Source organism: Pelophylax lessonae, assembly GCF_965119305.1.
Source record: "Pelophylax lessonae genome assembly, chromosome: 10".
NCBI classification, from domain to species: domain Eukaryota; kingdom Metazoa; phylum Chordata; class Amphibia; order Anura; family Ranidae; genus Pelophylax; species Pelophylax lessonae.
In genome coordinates this window covers 41,359,278-41,372,058 of record NC_138777.1, presented here as the reverse complement: position 1 = coordinate 41,372,058, position 12,781 = coordinate 41,359,278, and the positions used below count along the sequence as shown (strand labels likewise).

At 44.1% G+C, this 12,781-nt stretch overlaps 1 protein-coding gene and 1 long non-coding RNA gene across 2 annotated transcripts in view; both read left to right on the top strand.

The window, feature by feature from the left end:
• The window catches only part of LOC309565207, a 1,884,446-nt gene that overhangs the window by 1,398,576 nt on the left and 473,089 nt on the right, over positions 1 to 12,781 (top strand). The gene's annotated exons all lie outside the window — the stretch shown is intronic.
• Positions 1,310 to 12,781, top strand: part of LOC309565507 (embryonic protein UVS.2-like) — a gene marked incomplete at both ends in the record, with an annotated part of 59,698 nt that continues 48,226 nt past the window's right edge. The window contains one exon of the mRNA XM_082270477.1: positions 1,310 to 1,525. Within this exon, the coding sequence (XP_082126603.1) occupies positions 1,310 to 1,525 (216 nt within the window). The remainder of the gene's footprint in view (positions 1,526 to 12,781) is intronic.

The window sequence follows — 12,781 nt, the reverse complement described above, 5'->3', positions numbered from 1 at the left end:
ATCCCCTTGACAAGCATTATGTCCGTATATCACCCGCAAACGGATGGGGTGATATACGGACATACGGAACGTCCGTGTGAAAGAGCCCAAAGATGTAACATACCCAAAAACAAAACAAAAAATAATACATTGCAGCTTACCAATCCATAAATGTGGTGGCTGCATTGTTTTTTTTTTAACCTTATTTTCACCTGGCTTTAATACCACTTTAACTATTTTAAGTATCGTCTCAATAACGAAAAAAAGCGACTATCGAAGGGTATGTAAGGTACACTATGAATATCGGTCTAAAGTGAAGGAAACACCCAGGCACAATGATTCTGAGGTCCCTTTATTTTACAACGAAAGCAGAAAAAACAGGAATAAAAGATCTGCAAAAGAATGGATAACTAAAAAGACAAGGAATGGTCAAAGAGAAAAGCCGAAGGAAAAAAAAAAGTGGAGCGCACAATAGGCCATAGAGTGATGGGATTGTAGAAATGATAGCCAAGGAGAAACAAGGAGTAGAGGAAGAAGGAAAAAAAAGAAATTCCCCTATTGGTGGGACTTTATAGGCACTTGATTATAACATATACACAAATTGAATTTCAAAAAATGTTTATTAGAACATTTAATACAGAAAGTTGAAAAATTGGCAAGCTGTGTAATACATCACATTAACAGATGGATAGTGACCACATGGCCCCAGGGTAAATACCCGACGCGTTTTGGAGTGTCAGTAATTACTCCTTCCTCAGGCAACCTCTTGCCCATTTGCCGGGAACACAGGGAGCTGAAGGACCTATTTTGTTGTGAAAGCTGGATACATAGAAGGACTGCTATTTTCTTGGGTTCCAGCTGTCCCCACCCAGCCCATATTCAGGCTGGCCAGCACACAATACGGAAATTGTATATCTAAGACTTTGTCCAACCTCAGAATCTTTTCTACCATTCTCAAACGGCACCCCTGATGTTCGGCTGAAGCACGCTGATTACTTGTTTTTAATATTTATGGGCAGGCTATTTGTTCGAAATCACCACAGTGTATTATACCACTTTCCAAGGGCACCCCTGAGGAAGGAGTAATTACTGACACTCCGAAACGCGTTGGGTATTTACCCTGGGGCCATGTGGTCACTATCCATCTGTTAATGTGATGTATTACACAGCTTGCCAATTTTTTAACTTTCTGTATTAAATTTTCTAATAAATATTTTTTGAAATTCAATTTGTGTATATGTTATAATCAAGTGCCTATAAAGTCCCACCAATAGGGGAATTTCTTTTTATGCTATATATTTGGGATGTGGCACCTTTGGGAACATTCAACATGAGCATAATTTGCATAGAGGAAGAAGGAAATACATGTGAGGGGCACAGTAAGGCTGTAGGAGTGGTAGGAGTAGCAAAGAGGGAGACAAAGAAAAAGAAGGCACAAGGAGTAGACAAGGAAGAAAAGACATGGGTAGAACACAGAAGAGTGAATGGAGTAGTGGAAAGAGAGCCAGTGAGAAAGCAGGAACAAGGAGTAGAAGAGGAAGAAAAAGTATGTAAAGAGCACAGTAAGTCATAGAGTGGTGGCAGTAGTAGGGAGAGAGCCAAGGAGAAAGAAGGAACAAGGAGTGGAGGAAGAAGGTAAGATATGTGAAGACAACAACAGGCCAAGGAGTGGTTTAATAAGCAAAAAGAGAGCCAAGGAGACAAAAGGAATAAGGAGTAGAGGAGGAAGGAAAGACATACGCAAAGCACATTGGGCCATAGAGTGGTGAAAGTATCAGAGAGGCAGTCAAGGAAAAAGAAGGAAGAAGTCGTAGAGGAGGAAGGAACGACAAAGTTGTGGGAGTAATGGAGAGGGAGCCATGGAGGAAGAAGGAACAAGGAGTACAGCAGAAAGAAAAGATATGCACAGACCACAGTAGGCCAAAGTATGGTGACAGTAACGGAGGGGGATCCAGAGAAAAAGAGGGAACAGTAGGCCATAGAGTGTTGGGAGTAGTGCTGATGAAGCCAAGGAAAAAATGGAATAAGGAGTAGAGGAGAAAGTAACACATGCAGAGAGAGCACAGTAGACCAGAGAGTTGTGGGACTAGTAAATAGGAAGCCAAGGAGAAAGGAGGAACAATGAGTAAAGGAGGAAGAAAGGCCATGCAAAGAGCACAGCAGGCCAAAGATTGGTGGGAGTAGCACAGAGGGAGCAAAAATAAAGAAGGGACAAGGAGTGGAAGAGTAAAGTATAACATGGAGAGCATAGTAGGCCAAAGAGTAGTGGGAGTAGCGGAGAAGGTGTCAAGCAGAAAGAAGGAACAAGGAGTAGAGGAGGACGGAAAGGTATGCACACAAAGAAAGTACAGTAGGACATAGAATGGTGGTAGCAGGTGAAAGGGAGCCAAAGAAATAGAAGGAACAAGAAGTAGAGAAGGAAGGAAAGATATATGAAGAGCACAGTAGGCCATAGAGTGATGGGAGTGATGGGAAGAGAGCCAAGGAGTGGTCCGATAAGCAAAAAGAGAGCCAAGGAGATAGAACGAATAAGGACTAGAGGAGGAAAGAAAGACATGCGGAGAGCACAGTATGTCATAGAATTGTGGAAGAACCAGAGAGGCAGCTAAGGAAAAAGAAAGAAGAAGGCATAGAGGAGGAAGGAAAGACAAAGTTGTGGGAGTAGTGGAGAGGGAGCCAAGGAGAAAGAAAGAACAAGGATTACAGCAGAAAGGAAAGATATGCACAGAACATAGTAGTGGTGACAGTAATGGAGGGGGATCCAGAGAAAAAGAAGGAACAAGGAGTAGAGGAGGAAAGAAAGACATGTGAAAAGCACAGTAGGCCATAGAGTGGTGGGAGTAGTGGAGAGAAAGCCAGGGAGAAAAAAGGAACGCTTTGTAGAGGAGGGAAAAAATATATGTGAAGGCCACAGTAGGCCATAGAGTGGTGGGAGTAGTGGAGAGAAAGCCAGGGAGAAAAAAGGAACAATTAGTAGAGGAGGAAGAAAATATATGTGAAGGGCACAGTAGGCCATAGAGTGGTGGGAGTAGCGGAGAGGGAGCCAAGTAAAAAGAAAACACAAGGAGTAGACAAGGAAGTAAAGACTTGGGTAGAACACAGTAGGCTATAGAGTGATGGGAGTAATGGGGAGAGAGCCAGTGAGAAGGAAGGAACAAGGAGTAGAGGAGGAAGCAAAGGTATGTGAAGAGCACAGTAGGCCATAGAGTGGTGGGAGTAGCGGAGAGGGAGCCAAGGAGAAAGAAGAAATAAGGAGTAGAGGGGGAAAGAAATACGTGAAGAGTACAGTAATCCATAGATTGGTGGGAGTAGCAGAGAGGCAGCCAAGGAAACAGAAGGAATAAGGTGTAGAGGAGGAAGGAAAGACAGATTTGTGGGAGTAGAGTAGAAGGAGCCAAGGAGAAAGAAGGAACAAAGAGTAGAGGAGGAAGGAAGGACATGAAGAGAGCAGAGCAGGCCAAAGAGTGGTGGGAGTAGCATGGAGGAAGCAAGAAGGAACAAGGAGTAGAAGAGGAAGGAAAGACAAGGAGAGGGCACAGTAGGCCAAAGAGTGGTGGGAGTAGCGGAGAGGGAGCCAAGTAAAAAGAAAACACAAGGAGTAGACAAGGAAGTAAAGACTTGGGTAGAACACAGTAGGCTATAGAGTGATGGGAGTAATGGGGAGAGAGCCAGTGAGAAGGAAGGAACAAGGAGTAGAGGAGGAAGCAAAGGTATGTGAAGAGCACAGTAGGCCATAGAGTGGTGGGAGTAGCGGAGAGGGGGCCAAGGAGAAAGAAGAAACAAGAAGTAGAGGGGGAAAGAAAGACATGAAGAGTACAGTAATCCATAGATTGGTGGGAGTAGCAGAGATCCAGCCAAGGAAACAGAAGGAATAAGGTGTATAGGAGGAAGGAAAGACCGATTTTTGGAAGTGGAGTAGAGGGAGCCAAGGAGAAAGAAGGAACAAAGAGTAGAGGAGGAAGGAAGGACATGCAGAGAGCAGAGCAGGCCAAAGAGTGATGGGAGTAGCATGGAGGGAGCAAGAAGGAACAACAAGGAGTAGAAGAGGAAGGAAAGACAAGGAGAGGGCACAGTAGGCCAAAGAGTGGTGGGAGTAGCGGAGAAGGAGCTAAGGAAAAAGAAGGAAGAAGGCATAGAGGAAGCAGGAAATTGTGGGAGTAGTGGAGAGAGAGACAAGGACTCCATTTTCTGTACATCTATGTGATTCAGCATACTATGTTAGGTCATGACGATGATATCCTTTTTGATGCTGTACAGGATTACCAGTGCTTCTTACATTAATAAAGAATTTAGCAAAAAATAAAATTTGTTGACATTGGACTTGGATGTTTACGCAGCTTCAATAATAGAATTGTACGGCCATATAGTAAGATGCAGTGGGGTAGATTTACTAAAGGCATTTTCCTTAGTAAATGTAAATATGGTAAAACTTCACTTTGTAAAGTATACCCACACAAGTCCATGGAAAATTAAAAAAAAAAAAAACATTTTTTGCTTTCACATGATTGGATGATGGAAATCAGCAGAGCTTCACTGCATTTACTTTACTAGCTCTGGGGAAAATGAGTGCAACTGCACTTACAAAGTGCACAGTCTATTTGACTTTAGTAAATCCACCCCGGTGTGTTCCCAATCCTTATAAAACTTTTCACCTATAGTACACATGTAAAAGCAAAACACGAATTTGGGGGAGATTTACTAAAACTGGTGCACACAGAAGCTGGTACAGCTGTGCATAGTAACCAATCAGCTTCTAACTTCCGCTTGTTAAATAAATCTTTGACAATAAAACCTGGAAGCTGATTGGGTACTAAGCATAGCCTCACCAGGTTTTCTGAGCTCCAGTTTTAGTAAATCTCCCCCTTAGTTTGCTAAAGCTCTGTTTAGCATAAACACTTTTCATGTTTTTTCCCTAATAAAAAACTTTTATCTTTATCATTTGTTGCAACTCAAAATTGCTGAACTCCCCTGGCCTATTTGCAGCTACATTCTGCCTACACGCAATTCAGAGATAGCCTGAATGGCATTGCTCTGTGTTTTTTATTTTTAAAAAATATAATATTTTCATTTTTTTTAATTATTTATTTGTTTTGTGTCAGCATGATCAATTTATTCTCCTTTGGTAGAATGTATAACAGGGCTTATTTGCATTTCTCAGCGTGTGTTTCCTAATGGTGACCATGGTGGACTATGCCTGTTATTTTTTTTTATTAATTTAAATTTGTAATAATATTAAAAAAATTATATATATATATATATATATATATATATATATATATATATATATATAGATGTAGCACCCTACAGGTACGTGCTAGGTAGAGATATAGTGGGCCTTGTCTGCCTAACAGCAGGGCTGTGATTTGTTAGGTAGGGTGTCAGGGCTTCCAGATGTGCCTGCTGAGGGGAGAAGTATCCCCACTGGCTCCTTTGGCTTCTCATAGGGCAGTGTGGGAAGCCCAATCAGGGGACACACCCCAGCTTGTAACTACCCCAGAAGGCAGATTAGGCTGCAAAGGATTCTGGGAGTGGGTATAAGTTTGGGGGAAGTGCGTGACAGGGTGTCTTTTGGCGGGAGCAGAGTCCCAGGAGGGAGAGTACGGCTGTCTCTCTCTTCCTGTCTGAGGAAGCGGATAGTTCGGGGTGTCGCCTGAATATCCGGAGTGAGCAGAGTGAGCTGAGGGGATCCGGTGTGCCGAGAATCTGCGGAGAGCGAGAGGGGTCCAGTCTCAGGAAAGCCTACACAGGTCGTGAGTACTGAGAATTGCCCCTGGGGGTCTGCCTTGTGTCAGAGGGGACCACTCTGGAAGAGATTCTGGGATCCAGTCATCAGCTAGCTGTAAAGGGGGTGCCTAGGTTGAGGACCCTGAAGATACAGAGGGGGTACATAGTCAGTGGACCCTGAAGAGTTCAAGTCCAAGGGGGTACCTACATTTGGTCCCTGAATAGTACAGAGTGTGTGTCAGTTGCTAACACAGTTCTACAGAGTTCTACTTCATACTACCTCAAGCTAGCCAAAGCGGAGGACAGTATTCAGTGACTTACACAGCTAAACAGTTCTAGAGTATTCAGTCCTGGATCTTCTGGACTAACAGTCAAGGATTCAGCACTTCTGTGTTCATCAAGTTATTCTGAGCGTTAGTGAGCGTTGGCAGGCGCCGGCTGGCATTAAGGAAGCGCCAACGGGCACTTTTCAAGGCTAAAGTCCCAATTGTGTATAGTTAAGCCTCAATGAGTATCCCACTCATTCCCTTCTCCCATCCCCTACAAAATCAATAAAAACCACAAACAAAGATGCCGGAGTTGTCGCTGCTTCAGTTCTCACACCCAGGGTCACAGCTCACATGGGCTGGGGAGAGTACCGGTACTGATGGCAGACCCATCATCATGGTCTGCCATTGTTACCGGTTACCTCTCCAGCCCATGTGAGCTGCGACCCTGGGTGTGAGAACTGAAGCAGCGATAACTCCGGCATCTTTGTTTGTGGTTTTTATTGATTTTGTTGGGGATGGGAGAAGGGAATGAGTGGGATACTCCTTAAGGTTCAACTAGTGATAACTTGGGACTTTCTCAGAAAATGTCTGTTAACGCGGTCTTGACGCCAGCCGACACCATCCAACGCTCACTGATGCTTGAAAAACACTGTAACTTGAAAGAAGCGCTGGAACCTCGACTTTAAGTCCATAAGATCCAGGACTGTAAAGTAGTGAACTTCTGACACTGCTGCACTGCAAAGTCACTGGCTACTTCCTCCAGTCTTGCACTGGCTTGAGGTAGACTGTTGTGAGCTCCTGTATGGCTGCAACTCTTAACTAATACACTGTACACTGTCTCTTCAGGGCCCAAACTGCAGGTGCCCCCTTTAACTCTTCAGGGTCCCCTGACTAGGTACACCCTATGTCACTTCAGGGTCCTCTACCTAGGTACCCCCTTTTCAGCTAGCTGATGGCTGGATCCTAGAACCATCTCCGGAGTGGTCCCCTCTAACACTTCAAGCAGACCCCCAGGGGCAATCCTCAGTACTCACAACATGTGTAGGTTTTCCTGGGACTGGACCCCTCTCGCTCTCCGCAGGCTCTCGGCACACCGGATCCCCCTCAGCTCAACTCAGCACTCTCTGGATTCTCAGGCGACACCCTGAGACATCCGCTTCCTCAGACAGGAGGAGAGACAGCCGTTCTCTCCCTCCTGGGACTCTGCTCCCGCCAAATACGCCGAGTCACGTGCCTCCCTCAAACTTATACCCACTCCCAGAATCCCTTGCAGCCTAATCTGCCTTCTGGGGTAGTTATAAGCCTGAATGTGTCCCCTGATTGGGCTTCCCACACTGCCCTATGAGAAGCCTCTCACAGGAGCCAGTGGGGAGACTCCCCTCTCAGCAGGCACACCTGGAAGCCCTGACACCCTGACCAAAAATAAATCATGGCCCTGCTGTTAGGCAGACAAGGCCCACCATGCATTTGCCTAGCACCTACCTGTAGGGTGCTACATATATAATTATATATACACAGTATATATATATATATATATATATATATATATATATATATAGTGGAACGAAATTTATTGGATATTTCAAACATTTTTAACAAATAAAAAACTGAAAAATTGGGCGTGCAAAATTATTCAGCCCCCTTAAGTTAATACTTTGTAGCGCCACCTTTTTCTGCGATTACAGCTGTAAGTCGCTTGGGGTATGTCTCTATCATCGCACATCGAGAGACTGAAATTTTTGTCCATTCCTCCTTACAAAACAGCTCGAGCTCAGTGAGGTTGGATGGAGAGCGTTTGTGAACAGCAGTTTTCAGTTCTTTCCACAGATTCTTGATTGGATTCAGGTCTGGACTTTGACTTGGCCATTCTAACACCTGGATATGTTTATTTGTGAACCATTCCATTGTAGATTTTGCTTTATGTTTTGGATCATTGTCTTGTTGGAAGACAAATCTCCATCCCAGTCTCAGGTCTTTTCCAGACTCCATCAGGTTTTCTTCCAGAATGGTCCTGTATTTGGCTCCATCCATCTTCCCATCAATTTTAACCATCTTCCCTGTCCCTGCTGAAGAAAAGCAGGCCCAAACATGATGCTGCCACCACCATGTTTAACAGTGGGGATGGTGTGTTCAGGGTGATGAGCTGTGTTGCTTTTACGCCAAACATAACGTTTTGCATTGTTGCCAAAAAGTTTGATTTTGGTTTCATCTGACCAGAGCACCTTCTTCCACATGTTTGGTGTCTCCCAGGTGGCTTGTGGCAAACTTTAAACAACACTTTTTATGGATATCTTTAAGAAATGTCTTTCTTCTTGCCACTCTTCCATAATGGCCAGATTTGTGCAGTATACGACTGATTGTTGTCCTATGGACAGAGTCTCCCACCTCAGCTGTAGATCTCTGCAGTTCATCCAGAGTAATCATGGGCCTCTTGGCTGCATCTCTGATCAGTCTTCTCCTTGTATGAGCTGAAAGTTTAGAGGGACGGCCAGGTCTTCGTAGAGTTGCAGTGGTCTGATACTCCTTCCATTTCAATATTATCGCTTGCACAGTGCTCCTTGGGATGTTTAAAGCTTGGGAAATCTTTTTGTATCCAAATCCAGCTTTAAACATCTCCATAACAGTATCTCGGACCTGCCTGGTGTGTTCCTTGTTCTTCATGATACTCTCTGCGCTTTAAACGGACCTCTGAGACTATCACAGTGCAGGTGCATTTATACGGAGACTTGATTACACACAGGTGGATTCTATTTATCATCATTAGTCATTTAGGTCAACATTGGATCATTCAGAGATCCTCACTGAACTTCTGGAGAGAGTTTGCTGCACTGAAAGTAAAGGGGCTGAATAATTTTGCACGCCCAATTTTTCAGTTTTTTATTTGTTAACAAAGTTTGAAATATCCAATAAATTTCGTTCCACTTCATGATTGTGTCCCACTTGTTGTTGATTATTCACAAAAAATTACAGTTTTATATCTTTATGTTTGAAGCCTGAAATGTGTCAAAAGGTCGCAAAGTTCAAGGAGGCCGAATACTTTCGCAAGGCACTGTATATAGTTTTTTTTTTTTTTTTGCATGTCAGCATGACCACTTCTGTTCTTCTTTGGGAGAGTTCATTTTTTTATATTTTTGTAAATTTATTTAAGGTTTTACATTTTGATAAAATTTGTTAAATTTGTATGTTGCTATGGCTGTTTGTATTCTCCTTTGAGAGAGCGTATGACAGGGCTGCATGACGTTTTTTAAGGTACCTTTTCTTATGGCGACAATGGTGGGCAATACCTGTTCATTTTTTTACATTCTTTTTTAAATTTATTTAATGTTTTACATTTTTTCATTTTGTTAAATGTTTTAATTTTTGTACATTTGTATTCTCCTTAAAAGGAGTGTGTGACAGGGTGACAATGCAGGGACAAGGACCGGGCGCTGTCACCCCATAACAAGATCCTTCATGGCACGATTATTGGGTTTTATTAAGCAGCAGATTTAAAAATGTTGAAAATACCTTTAAAATGACTTTTATGCCTTAAAGCTTATTTGAGATTGTAGTGATCAGGTACGTGTCCTTTAAATGAACACCTGTGATCTGTGTGACATTCTTTGTCTAATGTAAGGATTTCTGAGCAGTGAAGCCTCTCCCTGGCCCACCCTGGATGTGCCAATTATCAGTATCAATGGGAAAATGTTGGTTTGTTCCATGTTTAGAGGATGAAAAGTCATAATCACTACATACAAAATGATTTGGTTAATCGGCTCCCCTTCCTTGCCCACTGCTGCCTCCCAAGGATGGCCCCGGGCCCTATACTATGTGACATGTCAGCGCAGTACTAGCAGCTCATTGGCTGTTTTATTGGCCAGAATGTGAATATAAACGGGGCATCTTGATGGTGACAAGCAGAAGAAGACAAGTTCTGCACAGCACAAGTTTACCAAGATCTATCTGATTGAAGATATCTACTGCAGGATGGGCATCAGGAGGGTTTCTTTGGTTCTCTTGGCCTCTCTGATTCACATTTGCATTGGAATTCCCCTACAGGTAAGCTGAAGACTTTCATTTCTAGATTTTGCAAACGGAAGTGTACATGAATATATATATATATATATATATACACACACACATTGTATATATGTGTGCGCCTTTTTTTAGTTAACTATAAAATGCTGCATATTATTTATGGATATTTTCTACTTACATTTCCAGCCAGCAGGTGGAGCTCTAAGTTGCTTTTTACATGTTTGCCTCTCTATTTTAAGCTGCTCTGTTGAATACCTCCCAACCTTCAGAGATGGGAAAGAGGGACACCCGTTAGCACTAAGTGTATAGGCAAAGGTCACACCCCTTCTATGCCCCCAGTTATGTGGCCCATGAAGAATTAATAAGCAAAAAATGATTGGCTAAACCCAAAAGTCCTTTTTTTCATTCCAATGTTTCCTTTATACCGACTTTCTAAAACAATAATTTGTTATTACAAAGGTTTGTGTGAAAGGTTTGGTGTTGTGTAAGACTTTTGGTAGTTAAGTCCCCGTTCACACTGGGGTGACCTGTCAGGCGACCTGGTCGCCTGACAGGTCGCCGTAGGTCGCCTTCCATAGAGAAGCTGCGGACCCGTTCTAATAGGAGCGACACAAGTCGCTCCGACTCAGAAAAAGGGTCTGGAGCTTCTTTGGGGCGACCCGGAGGTGACCGCCATAGACTTCAATGTTATGAAGTCCGTGCCGGCCGCTCCGAGGTCGCGGTGCGAGCAACGCGCCGCGACTTATGAGGTCGCCCCGGCAAGTAGCGTCGCCCCAGTGTGAACGGGGCCTAAGTATTGCATTTAATATAGAGGACTACATATCTGACCAAAGAAGGGACAGTTAGCTGGCCATACATGGATTGAAATTCGGCCGGTTCAGCTGGGACCAGACAAACTTCAATCCATGTATGGGCAACCTGGTTGTACACAAGTTGATCTATTGATCATTCAGCAGCATTGTGTTAATCATTGTGTTTTGCTGGCAGGGAAGGCTGCCCACCAGCAGAATACAATAGCGAGAGCTGCAGGAGGGATTCCCCCATCAACACTGACTTTGTTGATGAAGGAATCAAACTAATTTCTTTCCTTTTACCCATAATAATCTATGGCCTACCTTAAATACATTTTACAATATACACAACAAAATGATTATGATTGGGCTCCTAGTGCAACACAACAGATTAAAAAATATAAATGACCCTTTTTTAAAATAACGTAGCACACCACAATGCGTGGTACATGTGCTGGTGTGTGTTAGGCTCTGCTGCACAATGCATTGTGGGTGCTTTTGACTCTATACATTGTGCTGGGGTGTGTTGGTCTATACTGTACAATGGGATGCATTGGGCTCCACTTTACAATAGGATGCATTGGGATCTACTGTACAATGGGATGTATTGGGCTCCACTGTTGTCAGCAACAGGTGTGACCAGAAATGTGTGGACTGACACAGAGAACATTAGACATAATTAAGGTGTAAAGAATATAATTTATTTAAAAATAAGTGAATAACACAAATGTAAACGCACCTCCAGAAAACTATAACTGTGTAAATCCAATCAGACACCCAAACAATAGTGACACACGGCAAACAACTGCTCAAACCAAATATATACAAAACAGGATAAATGAATAGTAATAGTAACAGAGCCGGGGTCATACACGGGAGATCAAGCAGAGGGAGCTGGGAGCAAGACAGAACAGAGAGAGGGTTGCAGGAGACGGTGTAAGCAAACAGGAAGGAAGGAATCAGGCTGCAGGGTCAGGATCAGAGTCCAGGATCAGGATACAGGGACACAGGCATGCAGGTCAGGCGCACATGGAGACAATACCAAGGCAGTGAGAAGAAGCATACACAGGGTTTAAATATACTTCCTGCAACCAGCATCAGGTGATGACTGATTGCATAAGATGTTCGCTTCTGACTACTGAGAGACACCCGCTGGTGGACACTGGAACTGCAGCTTATGGATCTGGGAGCTACAGTGCCACCAGCAGGTGAGCTCTTTCCTGACAGTACCCCCCCTCTAAGGAGCGGCCTCAGGACGCTCCAAAAAACCCTAGCTAAACCAGTCCATAAAAGACAGTCATTTGCTGCACAAATCCAGAGCAAAAGTTCCTTGTAGGCTGAAGAAGTGCCGGGTTCCAAGCGAGATGCCCCATTGCCAAGATCCAACAATAGGCAAAGTGTCCCACCGCCTGGGTCAGGTGACTGACTGGGTATCCCACCGCTGAGGTCAAGCAACTGGCTGGGTGTCCTGCTGGCCAGATCCTCTGACATGTACAGAATTTGATACTTCAAGTCCCTCAGAACAGCAGGTACCCCATTGCTGGGGTCCCACGAGTTGCCTGCAGACTTAGCCATGGGGTCATGTGACAATACCAGAACTCTGACACAGAAGTGTCTCGCCATAACCAAGTAGCTTGCCTGGTTTCCAGGACTTACTTTTTTTTTTTTTTTTTTTTTTTATAGCCCGTAGCGTGTGCAACACACTCAAAAGACTCCACCCGGTGCATAAAAAAGTGCACACACACAAAGTGAGAACACAAAAAGTGCACAGGGTGTGCGAAACTAGTGGTCTTCCCTCCGAGGAGGTAGGACCCAAACCTCATTCCCCCGGGGCGCAAGACTCCTGACAGGGATTAAGGTACTCATGGTCTGTCTGGCCGAAACCAGACCGACCCCGTTCTTCAGGGGGACTGCCGAAACAGCCCCCACCGAGTACTAAGTGGGGCTCCCCCGAAGGGAGACCCCATGAGAGAGGGCGGACTTAGCCAAAAGGCCATATCC